This window comes from Neolamprologus brichardi, chromosome 9 (assembly GCF_056152115.1).
Source record: "Neolamprologus brichardi isolate AB-2024 chromosome 9, ASM5615211v1, whole genome shotgun sequence".
In the NCBI taxonomy this organism is placed as follows: Eukaryota; Metazoa; Chordata; class Actinopteri; order Cichliformes; family Cichlidae; genus Neolamprologus; species Neolamprologus brichardi.
In genome coordinates, this window is record NC_142112.1 from 1,645,001 (window position 1) to 1,663,017 (window position 18,017).

At 45.0% G+C, this 18,017-nt stretch overlaps 1 protein-coding gene across 1 annotated transcript in view; it reads right to left on the reverse strand.

The window, feature by feature from the left end:
• Positions 1 to 16,938, reverse strand: part of tgfbr1b (transforming growth factor, beta receptor 1 b) — a 31,392-nt gene extending 14,454 nt beyond the window's left edge. Inside the window, exon 1 of the mRNA XM_006805168.3 lies at positions 16,839 to 16,938. Within this exon, the coding sequence (XP_006805231.3) occupies positions 16,839 to 16,902 (64 nt within the window). The 5' untranslated portion in view covers positions 16,903 to 16,938. The remainder of the gene's footprint in view (positions 1 to 16,838) is intronic.
• Between the last annotated feature and the right edge of the window lie 1,079 nt (positions 16,939 to 18,017).

Here is an 18,017-nt window from a genome sequence, read left to right on the forward strand (position 1 = left end):
TCTGTCTGTGTGTGTGTTTATGTGTTTGTGTCTGTCTGTGTGTTTGTGTGTCTGTCAGTGTGTTTGTGTGTTTGTGTGTCTGTCTGTCTGTGTGTCTGTCTGTGTGTCTGTCTGTGTGTCTGTGTGTCTGTTTGTGTGTCTGTGTGTCTGTCTGTGTGTTTGTGTGTTTGTGTGTCTGTCTGTCTGTGTGTCTGTCTGTGTGTCTGTCTGTGTGTGTGTCTGTGTGTTTGTGTGTCTGTCTGTGTGTTTGTGTCTGTCTGTGTGTTTGTGTGTCTGTCTGTCTGTTTGTGTCTGTCTGTGTGTTTGTGTGTCTGTCTGTCTGTTTGTGTGTGTCTGTGTGTTTGTGTGTTTGTGTGTCTGTCTGTGTGTTTGTGTCTGTCTGTGTGTTTGTGTGTCTGTCTGTCTGTTTGTGTGTGTCTGTGTGTTTGTGTGTCTGTCTGTCTGTTTGTGTGTGTCTGTCTGTCTGTTTGTGTGTGTTTGTGTGTCTGTCTGTGTGTCTGTCTGTCTGTCTGTTTGTGTGTCTGTCTGTGTGTGTGTTTGTGTGTTTGTGTGTCTGTCTGTCTGTGTGTCTGTCTGTGTGTTTGTGTGTCTGTTTGTGTGTTTGTGTGTCTGTCTGTGTGTTTGTGTGTCTGTCTGTGTGTTTGTGTGTCTGTCTCTGTGTTTGTGTTTGTGTGTCTGTCTGTGTGTCTGTCTGTCTCTGTGTTTGTGTGTCTGTGTGTGTGTTTGTGTGTCTGTCTGTCTGTTTGTGTGTGTCTGTCTGTCTGTTTGTGTGTGTTTGTGTGTCTGTCTGTGTGTCTGTCTGTCTGTCTCTGTGTTTGTGTGTCTGTCTGTGTGTCTGTCTGTGTGTTTGTGTGTCTGTCTCTGTGTTTGTGTTTGTGTGTCTGTCTGTGTGTCTGTCTGTCTCTGTGTTTGTGTGTCTGTGTGTGTGTTTGTGTGTCTGTCTGTCTGTTTGTGTGTGTCTGTCTGTCTGTTTGTGTGTGTTTGTGTGTCTGTCTGTGTGTCTGTCTGTCTGTCTCTGTGTTTGTGTGTCTGTCTGTGTGTCTGTCTGTCTGTTTGTGTGTCTGTCTGTGTCTGTCTGTTTGTGTGTCTGTCTGTGTCTGTGTTTGTGTGTCTGTCTGTCTGTGTGTCTGTCTGTCTGTCTCTGTGTTTGTGTGTCTGTGTGTGTGTTTGTGTGTCTGTCTGTCTGTTTGTGTGTGTCTGTCTGTCTGTTTGTGTGTGTTTGTGTGTCTGTCTGTTTGTGTGTCTGTCTGTCTGTCTGTTTGTGTGTCTGTCTCTGTGTTTGTGTGTCTGTCTGTCTGTTTGTGTGTGTGTTTGTGTGTCTGTCTGTCTGTTTGTGTGTGTGTTTGTGTGTCTGTCTGTGTGTCTGTCTGTCTGTCTCTGTGTTTGTGTGTCTGTCTGTCTGTTTGTGTGTGTGTTTGTGTGTCTGTCTGTCTGTTTGTGTGTGTGTTTGTGTGTCTGTCTGTGTGTCTGTCTGTCTGTCTCTGTGTTTGTGTGTCTGTCTGTCTGTCTGTCTGTCTGTTTGTGTGTCTGTCTCTGTGTTTGTGTGTCTGTCTGTCTGTTTGTGTGTGTGTTTGTGTGTCTGTCTGTCTGTTTGTGTGTGTGTTTGTGTGTCTGTCTGTGTGTCTGTCTGTCTGTCTCTGTGTTTGTGTGTCTGTCTGTCTGTTTGTGTGTCTGTGTGTGTGTTTGTCTGTGTTATCCTTATGCAGCTCAGAAGCATGTGGCTGGTTGTGTTAAAGCAACACAATCCATCCTTGGGTAAGTGCTGTGAATAATTAAGCAGCTGAGTGAGGAGTGTTACAGACACACACACGAGCAGATGCAGGCAGAGTGTGCATACGTGTGTGTGTGTGTGTGTGTGTGTGTGTGTGTGTGTGTGTCTGTGTGTGTGTCTGTGTGTGTCTGTGTGTGTGTGTGTGTGTGTGTGTGTGTCTGTGTGTGTGTGTGCATTTACTGAAGGTGTTGTTGTAAATGTTCCAACAGCATCCTTCACACTGTAACACACATTGATGGGGAAAACTAATAAAGTCATAGAAGAAGTGATGACTGTGGTGTTATTGATTCACTGATGGAGTCGTTCTTCCACTCACTGCTTTTGTTTTATTAAACAAACGTTAAAACCTGCTAACAGATTCTTTATGTCCTCTCATGTAACCTCACAGTTCTAGACTCTGACTGTTTCTTTTATTGGCTCATCTCAAACAAAGCCGTGATGTTTGACCTGACGTGAACCCGCTCGTGCAAACAGACCAATAGGAATGTGGCCTCCAACAACACAAACAACACAAAGCACAGAGGTTCACTTTAATCTGCGTCTGCAGAAAGCCACGCTTTCTGTTTCCACTCTGCTTTTTAAGCGGAAGTCTCCAAGTATGTGGCGCAGCAACGTTTCCGTTGTTTTGTCTAGACGTGTGAGACACACCTGAGTAACAGAGTGTGTGTCTGCAGGGACAGACGAGCTGCGTGAGTCACTCTGCTGTCAGCTGGCTTTTATTTACAGCCGCAGCTCTGCTCTGTGTGTGTGTATTTAAAAACAGCAGTAATAAGCACAAAGTATCAGCGCCAGCAGCTCCATGAAAACAATAGCTAAGTGTGTGCGTGTCCAGCTGTTTGCTGCGTGAGTGCGTTTTCCACAGAAACAATCTCACTTTGGATTCTTGGGAACATTTGTCACCAAAGCCCGTTTACAGTTTTCCATGTTCTCCTTCTTTCCCGAACCCGCTGGGAAGTCCTTCTCAGCAGAGACATTACAACATCTGATTTCTTCAGCTAACAGCTGTGCACAGCTACACAAATATTAAAGTGAACACATTAATATAGCATAACAGAGACAGCAGTGTGGTTCAAGTGGGAACCTGAGAAAACCTGAAACAACCTGCAGTAGGGCTGTTTGATGTAACCATATATATCTGATGACGATATAAAAACGTCTGTCGTTTCATTTTACGCTATCGTTTGTTTCATGGTGTCGCACTACGGACGGACAAGCGCCTGTTTTTATGCGTTGTCGTTAGCAACAACGACAGTAAAACCATCGCATCGCATGTTTATGTTCCACATAAACCTTTCACAATAAAGCTCAAGATCCTGTTGAGACTTTTCAAAATAAACTGAATCACGTGAAAGAGCAGATTATTTAGGATGAGAAGTAAAAAAGACGCCAGGTGCTAAAAATAAAGCTTAGACTCAAACGTTAGAACAGGCTTTTCCCCGCAGCACGCCGTGTAATAAATACTCACAAAGAAAATGGCGCCGTTACGACTTATGTCTAAAAATGTATCGTTTCATGCATCGGTTAAAACACTCGACCAGCTACATGACGCACAGCTGGAAACACTTCACACAAGTCGAGCTGCCCGAGATTCACAGACTTTACAGAAAATGTTACATGTTTGTGATTTATATCGTTATCGGACGATAGATGTTTTATATCGGGAGATGAGACTTTGGGCACAGCCCTAACCTGTAGCGTTCAGACCCAGCTGTTAGTGTAAAGCACACATAGAGACAGTTCAGATAAAGCCAACGTTGATCAATCTTTGCATGAGGCACAACAGGTTTGAAGGGCAGGAATGAAGTGCAGTATCTACTGGACGTGCTTTCAATGGTGGCTCATGAAACAACAGGTAGTGTGCAGGCAGCAGAGGGACAATACGAAGCCCCCTGTCAGCAGTCAGGCCATGTTTATCCCCATCCCCTATTCTAGGCTCAGTGCTGCCTTCATTATTACATCCCCCCTTTTCGTTTAACTAGGGATGGATCTGATATACAGTATTGGTATCAGTCCGATCGGATCTTAGGGAGAAATGAAAAATGTAACCCGATCCATTAAATATCACTGAAGCACCTCACAAAACCTGCCACATGGTGTAACCCAGGTAGTGACCTCAGCCCGTCGGAGCAGTGTGGGTCACGTGACAGAGCATCTGGAGGCTACGTGCTGCCAAAGCCGTAGAAGTAAAGCAAGTGTAAAGCATTCCTACGTTAAGCTTCACAGCCATGGCGCTCAGACTGTGCGCTGTCAGTGCTTTGAGGCTCAAGCTTTATTTTGAAAAACTGTTACAGGACAAACAGCTTCATGGCTCAAACAAACAAACTATGAGAACTTTTCTTCATATCATATTTGACACATACAGTGTTTTTGGGACTGTAACACCATCAGTGTGAAAAACCTAAATAAACTGCACATTTTAACCAAGTAAAAGAAAACAGATAAGCAAATACGACACAAATTAAATGTCATATATAGAAATGTAAAAGTGATCTATTTACAAAAAATGAAACAAAAGAAGGTGAATTTTCTGGCAGTTGTTTCCTGGTTCAGGCTGAGTTTGACTTCAGTCTGAGGTGATAGAAACACTGAGAGTCATGTTTATTTCACTGCTTTCTACTCAGGATGTTTATGTTCAGCTGTAAGTAGAAAAGGCTCCACGCTGCAACCTGTTTGTTTCTTTCAGCTGTTGACTATAAACATTCGTTTGCACTTTTTTTAAACGAGTTTTTGAAATCTGCATTTTAAATGTATTTTTAAATATTACTTTAAATACTTAGAGTAAAAACTAAAGGTTTCAATACAAAGATGAGCATCACTGCACTGCAGTGTGTTTCTGCATACAGGTGTAACACAACAGCTTTAGTGTTACACTGTTACAAAATGCAGACAAACAGTCAAACAGTTGATTATAAAATAGACTGTATCGGAGTCATACCGGTGTGGGCAGGTATCCAACTTTATGACATCAGCGTCGGACATAAAAAAGTGGTGTGGTGCCATCTTTACTTTTAACCTCCTAAGTAAATGACAGGAAGTGGTCCAGGAGCCACAGATGACCTTTGAACTATTCCAAGCTCAGTTTTTGATCAAATATAACAAAAAAGTTCTCAGCACGTGGTGGGAGGGCCGATGTAACGACCAGCCTCTTTAATGAAGCGCTCAGCTCCAAACACAAGAACCTCGAGGTTGCTGGGACTCAGGATGAGGAAACGCAGCGCAGAGCAATGACAGGAAGTCTCTTTACTACTGTTCAGTACATCACTCAGTATGTAAGTATGATGGAAAACATCTGAAAGCAGGGACCAGGATACCAAACCTATCTGTCCTCACATGGACTCCCAGTCTGGAAGCAGTGGGTTGACTGGAACAGGCCCAGTGGCTGACAGAGTAACAGTCTAAATATTAAAGTGGTTCAATTCAATTTTATTTATACAAATCACAGCAGTCGCCTCCTTTATATTGTACAGCAGATCGTTCAATAAGAGATTCAAAGGTTGAGTTGGTTGAGGAGAAGAGGGCACAGCTGGATGAAGGCTGGGCGTGGTCAGGTTAACGGCGTTAGGCCTGGGGGCGTGGCTGAACACAGTATTGCTTTCTACCCTCTATTACCAAGTATTCACTAACCCAACCAAATGATTGGATCCAGTTTTCCAGTCACTTCCACGGCCACAGCTGTATAACATCCAGCACCTGGGCACGCCTCTACAAACATCAGTGGATTCCAGCGTGGTGTCATGATGGGAAGGCGCCGCGTGAAGCAAGCCGGCCGGGACTCTAAGTAACCAGGAGTTTTAGCAGATGGACCTACGATATCAGTGTGAAGATCCGAGGTGACCTTCTTCTTGATTCATCAAATTCAAAAATGTTGCAGAGAACTTGACCTCTGACTTAAACACAACGAGGGTTTCTACAGACACAAACATGGATGTGCTGTGAGCAGTAGGGCTGGGCCACATCACACCGCTCACGGTAACACCGGTATGATGTTGGGCCATGATAAGAGAATGAAATATGGCGATAGGATATGGATAAAACACAGATGTGCAGTGCTTTTGTTTTCATACGCACATGGTGGAAAAAGCACAGCGGCGACGGCGATGAGAAGGAAGAAAGCGGATCGTTGAATGAAACGAACCAGAACTGGTTTATAAAATGCTGCAGCTTCACTGGTGGAACTGGTTTAGCTTGTGTTTGTCAGACACACAACAAAGCAGTTTGTGCTGATCTAAAGAGGTCACAACCTCTGAACCAATATAATACAGGTTAATATGTACCTTCAAACTTGGAGTCACTGCATCACATAACACTTGAGTCTCAACAGTAGTTGATATCAAATCATTAAGTAGATATTATATTCTCCACATGTGACGCTCAGCTCTGATAGAGCCTCGTGGACTCGTCAGCAGAGGATCTGCATTACAATGCACCTCTGTGTGCGCTCAGGCGCATGTATAATATCAGAGCGGGTCTGCAGCTGTCCATGGTGGTGTCTGAGCCTGAGTCAACACCTGGTTTGATGGGAGGCTTCAGCTGGGTGCAGCCTGTGATCTCCTTAATGAAAATGCTGCTATAATACTTTAAATGAGGAGGTGTGCAGACAGGAGGAGTCATTTCTCAGGTCAACCAGTCGTGATGTGGAGCTCACACTCGATCGAACACAAGCTCCTGCTTTGTTTTGATCACAGACACACCCCGCATGTTGCCCTACCCCCATCTTCATTTCATCCCCCTTCCTCAGAGGCACCTCTCAGCTCCCACAGTTATTTCCAAAGGTCACGGCCCTGCCCACTGCCACATCCACCCGGTCAGCTCCTTTATGTCCAGCCTTTGTCCACGCCAGCTGTGATCTCTGTATGACTGAATGTGTGGACGATGCATGCTGGGAAAGGGGCCCCGGGATCTGCCCCCTTTCACACAGCAGATGAGAAACCTGCTCTGTGGATGCTCTATTGTTGAGGTGGACACAAAGCTGAGCACTGGGCTGTTCAAACACAGATGCAGCACTCTGTCTGTGACACTAGCTGCACATCAATCCCATTCGTGGAAAGCACGGTGGGAGCCGAGGCATTAGAAGATCACGTTCTCCCTGCAGCCTGCTCCATCACACTGGAGGCAGACACTTGGTCCATGCTTATGCAAACGCTGCATTTTTAAACAACCTGCAACAACCACAGCACTCAGCTATCATATCAGAGAAGGCAACATAAAGCTGAGCCAGCTTCTTGTTCCCACAGAGTCTGCATGATTAAACAGAGAATCAATAGGCCGTACATCTGTCTGAGGCCCTGCGCTCATAAATATTGAGCAGTCTGTGCTGAAGGTGCTGGAGGTTAGAGAGCCAGCAGCCGCTCAGCTGCTCGCCTCACACACTCAGAAGGAAACGGTGGAGCCTGTGATCAACAGTCTGCTAACCACGACTTCAACAGCTACACAGGATGAGACTGTTCCTGTTGCCATGCTTGGTGGACCCTCTCATTTATATATAGGGCTGCACACCAGGGCTCGCAAAAGTTCAAAATCCCTGGTAGCCCTTTGGGCAGGCACTCTTCAGTTTTTGGTAGCCCAAAATACATTTAAGTAGCCTGAATTTAAAAGGAAAAAAAAAAAGGACAATTTTTTGATTGATGTTTTGTTTCCTTTATAATATTATACATTAAAGTATAATATTGTAAAGGAAACAAAACACCAATCTAACAATATTTAAAATACAAATCACAACAACTGTGTAAAAATGACAATCATCAACTCAAATACTTGGTTCTAATTGAACAGAAATTTCTATGAACTTGTAAGAACTGTGAACATGAATCAGTCTGTGTCAGATCCTGAATCTGAAATTTCTACTGAAATCCTGGGTAATGATGACTTCTTGTTGTGCTTGGTTCATTTTTAGTATGTTTTTTGCAATTGCTGTTTGTTCTGGGAAAGACACTGCAGATTGGGCAATAATGCATTTCTTGCATTTCTCGTGGGTTCTGATGGGGTCTTTCTTAAAATGACTGGTCCCAGTAACAAAGGCGCTTGTCGACTCAGAAATCAAATGAAACTCACAACACACCTGGCAGAACATCATGTTATTTAGCTCGTCATATTGCAGCCACAGAAATTCTTTTGTCCATGAAACCATAAAGCTGCACTTTCTTTTTGCCTTATAGTCTGATTTGTCATAACGTTTCCGTTTTGTGGTAAGCTTTTCTTTGGCTGTCACTTCTTCACCCTGACCTGTCTTATTTGGCTCAGCAGAACTAAAATATATATCCTGCTGCTTTTACACACGCACTAACATAACGCTCAGCGATTCTCTGCGATCAACCTCTCACATGTTTAAGCTGCGGGAGATTTCACTTGTCATGTTTGAATAGTAAGCTAACGATTGATAAGACGATGTCAGAGGAATTGGTGCGCAAATTACCATCACTCACCAATCAGTGCTGTCGCTCTCTATACACAGTTCACGCGTATAGAGAGTTAAAACAAGCGCAAATTCAAACGCGATTTCAATATGTCACATATTGACAGTGGCTCACCGATGCCAATGACATAATTACCCAGCTACATTTCTGAAAGAATGCAAAAGCATTGACATATATTTTTCCTTCCTATGACAGCCCGACGGGCAGGGCTGAGATAGATTTTGGTAGCCCGACTGGAAAAATCGCTAGCCCCGGGACGTCGGGCTGGCGATTTTGTGAGCCCTGCACACTATAGCATTTCAGCATCAACACTGCATCACATCCATGCTGCAGCTTGCACAAATGTGAAACGTGCACAATTCTTTTAATTCTGTGAATCTGGCAACCATGATGAACAAGGGCTCTGTGGGATTTGCTCTTTACCATAACGCTCATTATGAACCACGTCGTGACTCAGCCCCAATACAGCAGATCTGTTTGTGGGGGTGAGGGATGGGTGCACATGTTTCAAAGAAAGCGAGCAGAGGACAAGGCTCTCTGAGGCGCCGTCTCACTGATATGAAGCACCAGCACAGGAAGCAGCCAGCAGGAGTCACATGGAGGAGGGGTCCCGGCTACATCTGTCAAGATGGGGCCTGTTTGCAAAAGTGCTCTGATGTTGTCTAAGCTGTCGCTTCCTTGCACGATGTGATGCGACCGCCGACAGCGCCCGCCTCCCGCACACAGCCGTCATAGCCCCGCTGACCTCACAGGTTATATCATCGCGTCTGATGAGTGTTTGTCCAAACTGTCAATCCTGAATTCAAACTAATAATAAAAATGTTTAAGGAGGAAGGAAAGGGAGCGTGTTGGTGATAGATCAGACTGATGTCAGACGACCCGTTTCGTTTTTGAACATCTGTATTCCAAAGTTTGTCTTTATGTGACAGTCTGACTTCTCACCTCTAACCGAGCCCAGGGTTTCCCAGCATCACACTGATCTACAGGTCACATGTCTCCATGCACAAGGATCCTCGTTAGTGTCACCGATGTCATCAAATGTAATGAGAGTGTGCTGTAGTATCTGAGCTTCCATCAGTGTTACAGAGACGCAGCCTCACATTAGAGCAGACCATCATTTATACATTTTCTAAATCACCAGATGATTACATCGCTCTCACAGACAGTGAGTGAGTGAAAGCAGGCCCGGCTGAAGAGGCGGGAGACCTGGAGCCATTTAATGGAGGCCACGGCGGGCCCGGCGTCTGACTCACGGCTCAGACTGAAGCGTCTGCTGCTCTGGCCCCGTCCTACATGCCAACACACACTGTGTGAATCAATGAATGTGTAGCACACAGAAGACACCACTTTACTTCCTCACCTGGTACAAAAATGAAGCCAAACTTTCCTGTTTGTTGGAGCTGCCACGTTGTCTGCGCAGTCGTGACCTGAGGTGCAGTCGCTGCACAGCCGCTGGATACATGTATGTGGCAGTTTTCAAACAATCAGCTGATGGGTTAACTGTGACCCATGAAGATCCAACCACATCCCTCTAATGACAAAGACTCATGTGTGAACATGTTACAGTTCAACACAACAAGTAACATCACTCCTGCTCTTAACATGGTGCTGGATTAGATCAGGCACAGGCTTGTTGCTAGCTAGCGATGCTACACGATGTTACTGTGGTGCTCTCCTGAGTTCTTCTTACCCCACCACAGACAGACGGCATCAGCTGCACACACAAGCCCAGACTCAGACTTATCTGGAAATTAAACCAGCGGTGCTTTCAGATTTTACCATCAGACTGAAGATGATCTAAGACTGTTCGATCCCGTCCACTCACAGAGCCCTCTACAGCGGCTAACGTGGACACTTTCAATGAAAACAGCAGCAGCAGGTTTCATAGATGTACAATTTATTCTGTATTTAACTACAGGACCCAGAGTCCACATTGTTACCCACAGACACATCCACCCTGGAGAAACACTCCATTCCTGCATCCAGAGGTTTGGAGAAACTTCCTCCCTTTCCAGATGTGCTGCTGACCCACTGAGAGAGAACTCGTTTCACAACAACTATAAGTAAGTGTAATGAGTCATTGGGGAACACAGACTGTTGGTTACAGCACAGAAACACTTTGTGGTTCTTTTACTTCCATCAGGTGTGTTACAACAAGCCTGGGAAATGTCACTGATTTTACAGGCAGTGAGTGAAGAACACATTTTCTTCTTCTTCTGCATTAAATCCTCCATTAATGACAGCTTTCCTTACACATGTGCAGACACACAAACATGCTGCTCTTTGCACTTATAATCAGCTGTACACATGATCTGCAGAGTCCAGCCTGCTGCTCTGAGTTGAAGAATAAACTGTACTGTAGTCCTGTAACGGTAACGTTTTGATCTCAGCTGCAGGAACATCCCTCAGTTCAGTCAGAGCAGCACAGCTGATGTCAGAATTACAGCCCAGAGTGATTCTTTAGTCAGGTTAATCATTTATGTTCACAAACTAGCTAACCAACACCAACGCCAACCACCTGCTCATCTTAACTAGCTAGCTAAGGACGTTCATTATCGATCGACTTACAAACGTGCCGATAACTTACTGATAGGGTCCTGCTGCTGGTTAGTCCAGTTTACTGCAGAACACCACATGCTGTCAGTCCTGGTTAGGAACGGGAATCCAGAACCGGTTCTTGTGGAGAACCCAGCAGTGGTCCATAGGGCTGTGCGATATGACCAAAATCATTTATCGTCCCAACAACGATACATATTCTGTGAACTTCGGGCAGCTCGACTTGTGTGACGTGTTTTCAGCTGGGCGTCGTGTAGCTGGAGTCGAGTGTTACAGCCGCAGTTTCTTTGTGTTTATTACACGGCGTGCTGCGGGGAAAAGCCTGTTCTAAGGTTTATTTTTTAGCACCCGATGTTTTTGGGTTTTTTGCTTCTGGTAAACACTCTGCATACTATTTCACATAATTCAGTTTATTCTGAAAAATCTCAACAGGATCTTAGCTTTATTGTGAAAGGTTTATGTGGAAAATAAACAAGCGGACGGCGGAGCCACGCGTCGTTGTTGCTAACGACAACGCATAACAACAGACGCTTGTCCGTCCATAGTGTGGTTATATTCACCTCCTAGGACCTGCCGTCCACATGTGGACATCACATTTTGGGTTGTCTGGACCAAAACACTTAATGTTTCTGGGCCTGATACCCACTCACGAGGACGCTGAGTGGAACACGCCGTGGAAGAGTTCGGTTGTTAGGAGGTTAAATATAAGTGACCATCAAAAGCATGAAAAAATATTCCAGCAAACAGTTTGTTTTGCAACACCATGAAACGAACGATGGGCTAATATGAAACAATAGATGTTTTCATATCGTCAAACGGTAAATATCGTTATATCGAACAGTAGTCCAGCTGCTTAGAATCATTCGTCTGCCTGCCTGTCGATCCCACTTATTGGCTCTCGCACCCTCGCTGCGGTCAGCTGACTTCAGTACGTGTGTCGGAGGACGAGGGAAACAGCGGTGCAGTCCACGGCGTGGACGTTGCACAAAAAAGACGAGCGCGATGGTAAAGTGGAGACTGCTCCAGGACAGAGACGAGTGCACGATGCTGCTAACACAACTTCAGCATGGACAGCGTGCTAACGCTAACCTAGCCAAGAACCGAGAGTGCTGTTAAAGCTGAGTGAACGCAGACTCCGGTCCAGCAGCCGGAGCTTCAGCAAGACGAGCAGCTTCACCCGTTTGTAGAGTACAGTCACCGTGTTGATCAAGTCTCTGTGTGCTCGTCTGCTGCTGTGGATTTAAATGGCATTTTACAGAGCAACATCAACTGATGAGTGTGATGAACACTGATGACAACACAGAGGGAAACACCTCCAACGCCAAACATCTGCCCACAGAGCATGAAAGCACACAGCGAGCTGCTTCTCTCTGTAACCTGTAACATGTAAGTGTGTACGATCAATACCTGAATGTTTCAATGTGCTATTACAACTAACAGGCACTGCGCACGTTCATGCACAGGAACAGTGATTAAGGCTGGATGAATATATCGACCTTTCACCCATCGCTCTTACACCAGCGATTTATCTGCCCATGAGTGCGTTTGTAATAATGTTGGTGGAAGCTGAGAGAACGAGTCGATGCAAAAAATAATAGAGCTGTATTTACTGAAACTCAGAGCAGAACGAGCGGCAGCAGCCTGCGTTCAGAAAACAACAAAACATTGAATTTTAATTAAAAACTACAATGATGGGAAACAAAGAGACGCTGGCTTTGTTTTTCCACCAAACAACAGGCACAAAATTCAACACAAAGTCAGTAAAAATCTAAATGTCTCATCCAGCAAACAGTAAAAAATCTTTCACCTCAAATAAATGAATCATCCAAACAGCAGCTGCATTAATACTGAAACAAACAACAAGGTCAAATATCCAAACAAAACGTGTCAATTATGAACGTGCGAATCAGTCTGTGCACGATTACAAGGCTCCGCCCATTAAAATGTCACCAACATGTCACCATCGTTCATTGGACTGGAAAAACATGTACGTATGGCCCACCCTTAACTGGGCTGCTCGAGACCTGACTGTAGATAAGGTCACGTGACAGGTCAGCTGGTCCAGACTGTTTACTGACGTGAACCAGCTCACAGACAGAAACAGCTGCCAGCACTCAGACGCTGTTTACTGTTAGTTCATCACATCATCACCCTCATTTCACACAGCAAACACTGAATCACAGAAAATGATCTTCTTGTATTTGCTGTGATCCCGTGTAGCTCCGCCCCTCCTCCTGACTGATGCAAAATTCCCTCCAATCATCACACTGAGCTGTACTGAAGTAAAAAGGACTGATGCACGCACCTTTATCGGTTAATATTCATCCTGATCTGGAGCTTAGATACTGAACAATTGGTGGCTTTTAGTGCAGTCAGGTGCTGTAAATGATTACAGCACAGCCTCCTCTACACTCACACAGGTAAAGAGTAAAGAGTATCCTCTGCTAAAGGAGGCAGCGACGCTCCTTTCCTTAGTAGAACTGGAAAAGCTCTGATTGTGACCACCACACAGACACGTCACGTCTCTCACCAACCACGTTAAGCAGAGTGGGCACAGACCCACAGACCCACTCATTCACAGACATGCTCACGCACAAAAACACAGATGACAGTCTGACGGAGTCTGTGTGTTTGCTTAGACTCCATGCAGAGCTCACTTTATTTGACTGAGATTATTTACTTTTGCATTTAACAGGATGTTTTCTTTAAACAGATCAAACTTTAGTTTGCAAAGCAAATACAAACAGACGCTTTGGTTGTTGTTGACAGATGTGTGCAGTTAAACTTATAATCGATCACTACAATAACCAGCAGCTTCAGCCCTGACATCACTGAAGCTTTCCCTCAGAGGCAGCAGCCTCCGTCAGTGATCAGGGTTATTCATCAACACGTTGTTGCCAGCAGCTCGTGTGGCTACCACCACTCAAATTAGTCGTGGTTCTTTAAGCAAGGACAACGGCTGTCTGGGGTCACCCACATGCCTGGCATTCCTCCACGGCCCTGATGGTGGGAGAACACGGTGCCCGGAAAAGCCTCCACAACAATAACATGTTGTATAAACACCCAACAGTGACGCACGAGCAACACAACCAGACGCAGAAAACAGCGACTGACCGTCTGTGTCGACATTTACTGTTTCTAACAAAAACATCTGTTCAACCCTCCATCAAAGAGGAAGCAGAGCTGCCACTGCTGGAACAACATCCCACTGGGTCACTAACAAACAGCCGTCCTTATTGCAGGAGTCATCGAACAGCATTGAAGGATTGTAGGACGTTTATTCAGCTGTGTAAAAACTATAACTTTAATCTCAGCCAAACCGATTTACTCAGGAACAAATAAAATACTGACAAAGTCAAACAATAACATTTTTAAGTTATCTAAGTGACTTATATATCATGTTTAACCTGAGGAGCGAAAGACGGCGGTGGGTTTGAAGACGATGTTCGCTGTTCTCACGGCTCCACTGAGCCCTCGAGCTAGTGGCTAACAGACGTCTCCGAAAACGTCGGAGCGCTTTTGAAAATATGTGGTGTCTTGATAAACTGAGCAGATATTTGAGGTTTACACAGCTACATTCTCGCCTGAAAACATGTTAAACGTTTATTTTGTGACCCAGAAAGAATAATAAGAGTAACATTAAAACTAACTAGCTGCCGCCATTGTTGGAAACTGAGCTGGGCCGCGCTATGAATTCTGGGATATGGTGGGCCACGAAGGACACACCCGACCCACCCTTCAAATCTGGGGAAATGAATGTCGCTGTAACGCAGGGGTGTCAAACTCAAATACACAGTGGGACAAAATTCAAAACTGGAACAAAGTCGCAGGCTAACATTAATATTTATTGAAATATATTTATTCCTCCAGATATAAGAATGAATCTCTTTTTATGGACTCAAACACGTTTTTGGTATGGTATGGTATGGTATGGCTTCGCGGACCAAATGTAATTAGGCTGCGGGCCAAATTTGGCCCGCGGGCCAGAGTTTGACACCTATGCTGTAACGTAATCGGCCTACAAATGCGGCCTCAGGAGGATGTGGCCGCTAAATTTGGACACCGCTATGAAACTGGACACAGCTTCTTCTTCTTCTTCGGGGTTTAACGGCAGCTGGCATCCTTGTACATGCAGTGCTGCCATCTTCTGTTTCAGTCCGTTATTACACTCTTAAATCCTACTACTTATTCCTGCGTCTTTTGTGATCTTACAAAGCTTCAGACGACACGTCGACTGTTAAATCAGTCGTAATCGTGACTAGTCGACTAATCGTGGCAGCCCTAACAGCCACAAACATCATAATCGAGTGTTCAAAGTTCCTACCACTCTCCCCAGTGTAACCATCTGACATTGTGGCCTAACCCTAACACTATCCAATAATTACTTGAACATCGCCCTCGTCTACTCCACTGAGCGTCCACTCTTCTAGCAGCACTTCAACATCAGGAAACAAAACAACAGCTCTTGGATGGCTCTGCTTCTCTGAGGTTCACGCACCATTTCCAGCTCATCTGCTGCATTTACACATTTGCAAACACGTATATACTTTAAATCCTGTGTGTAGTCCCGTGTACGTGGGATACTCTGTAGGAGATCAGATATGTCACGATTTTCATTACTTACTGTGCTAAAAATGGAGGAGGAAAATGGGAGGGAAGAAGGAAGGGGGGGAAGTGACAGAGCATCACCTGGTGCCCGTTAGGGTGGAGGATGATGAGTACTAGTGACACCGTCCAATTTAGCTTGCTGCCTGTGCTCAGCTGTGGCGGATGCTGCTGAAGCAGGAGTGGGAGCTGCATGGGTGTGGTGCTGAACAGCAACGTGGCACAGAGGTGGCAGTGATGCTCTCATGCAGTCTAAGCTGTAATCCACAGCCACTCGTGGTGCAATTAAAACCAGACTTGCATTAATGTGAGGATAACAAAACAAAGGACTGATGATGCTCCAAACGTGCAACATGACAAGCCTCCTGCTGAACAAAGAAGTGCCGCCCCTTTGTTTGTGTCCCTGAGCCAACATATCAGTGTAACATCCAGCCTGCATCTGAAGCAGCAGCAGAGTATACGAGGACCCCACGGGGGCTTTAATGACCTCTTTATATATGCCAGCTGAAATCACGCTGCCCCACTCATCACGAGCCTCTCTGTATACACAAAGGAATGCCACACAACGAAGCGCAAAGAACACAGATGCAGGTGGAGCCTGTACCTTTAAGAAAACCTTCACCTGTAACAGTCACGCGATGGTTTCAGCGACCACGATGTTTTTTTTAATGAAAAACTAATGAAATCTGGGCTCAACACTCGCGAGCACGAGCAGCAGTGCACGCGCCTGCCCTCGTCACTAATCGTGCTGGCTACTTCAAAGCGGCGTTTCCTTAAACACTTCCACTGTAGCGGACTACGCTGCTGCAAACACGCAGCGACTTCAGCGTTTATTTACATGAGTTTCTTGTTGAAAGTTACAGCAGCGCTGAGCTGATGTCTGACAGAAGCTAACAGGCTAGCGTCTGCTCGTCAAAAAACTACTGAAGTCCACCAGCAAGTTACTCTTTAAGCATCTATTCACGTAGAATAACGGAGTTATTTATCAGACACATCAAAGGTTATTAATGCTCCTCAAGATGAGTCCTGCCCAGAACACTAACAACGCGTTTGACATGGTAAATACAGATATTTACATAAATCCCAGCAGGAAAAATGCTTGTTCCCAATTAATGTTTGACAAAAAGCAAACATCCGTGATGCGGCCAACTTTCTATCAGCCACACTCGGGCTGTTCCTTCACACGGTCCTGTGCTGGTCCAAAGCGGGGTCGGGTGACCAAACCCGAGCTCAGCACGCTGATCCGTCTCAGCGCCGTGTGACTTGTTGCTGCCTTTGTCCTTTCCCCCCAGACTATAAACATTCATCAGGCAGACAGCAGCAGACTGGCCGCAGACCCTACGCCATTTTAGTTAGACACAACCCGCTTCTTGGGGGTTCTTGAACAAAGAGCACTTCTAAGGGAAGCGAGTCGAACCAAGAGTGCAAGTTTCGACAAACACACGAAAACACCAACACACGCACATCTACTGTGTTCGTTTCAGATCACTCACCATTATTTTCTTGTATCCTTGTCCCAAAAAGAAGGACGACCACAAAAAGCCGTACTGCACCCATCGTGGCTGCGAACCAGACTGCCACTCGACTGCTAACTTCTCCCTGCGCAGAAGAAGACGGCCGCTGATAGGCTGACGGAGCAACGAGCCCGCCTGGCCGGGACCTGCTCAGGAGTAGAGCGCGCTGATTGGCCAATGAACGCACGACACCCCGCCCACTAGAGCAACTGTAACGCGCCTGTAAACAAACCGTGTTCACTGCATTAACATGTTATAATTCAGTTACATTTACTTCAGTACTACACCGCGTTCGTATATTTCTAATAGAAACCAAACTATCAGAGAATAGAATAATAAAGTCTTACAAAGGTGACATGTGCTTTTCTTTACACTCGTTTCTCAGAGTTTTTATCTGATTTAGTGCAGACAAAATAATTATTGTGGGTGACTTTAACGTTCAGAAAGAACATGTCACCAGCTGCTCTGTTAATATTAGCAGCAAACTCAAATAGCAACCAAATGGTGTTAGGGGAGGAAGACAGGACAAAGACACTCTGTCGAAGAGCCAACGATGAATAATTACAAAAAATGTTAATGCAGATTTGTGTATTAATACATAGTGAGTGAAGAAGAAACACCCAGTGCATCATGGGAATCCCCCAGCAGCCTACATCTATTGCAGCATAACTAAGGGAGGATTCAGGGTCACCTGGTCCAGCCCTAACTATATGCTTTAGCAAAAAGGAAAGTTTGAAGCCTAATCTTAAAAGTAGAGATAGTGTCTGTCTCCTGAATCCAAACTGGAAGCTGGTTCCACAGTAAATACTCTGCAAGTCTGCATCCTCTCTTTCAAACCATTCTGCAAACTCGGCTCTGGTCTGACATTTCTGTTTTCTACAAATGGTGAGTTATGTTTGCATCACACAACAAATATTTGTATGTCCTGTATTCCTTTATGCTTTTTCAGTTATGAAGATAGGGAAGGCTTTTTTGCATTTTAAGATTTAAGTTGTTTATGCTTTGAAGGCTCAGTTGGTTGACTCACTTCATAAAAATACTTAATTAACAACTAGTAAATACCTGAATTAGCCATGAATTACAAAATAAAATAACACCTATAAACCCTCATTTCATAATCTGTGCATGTATAAATGTGCATCTAAATATGCTGTTAAT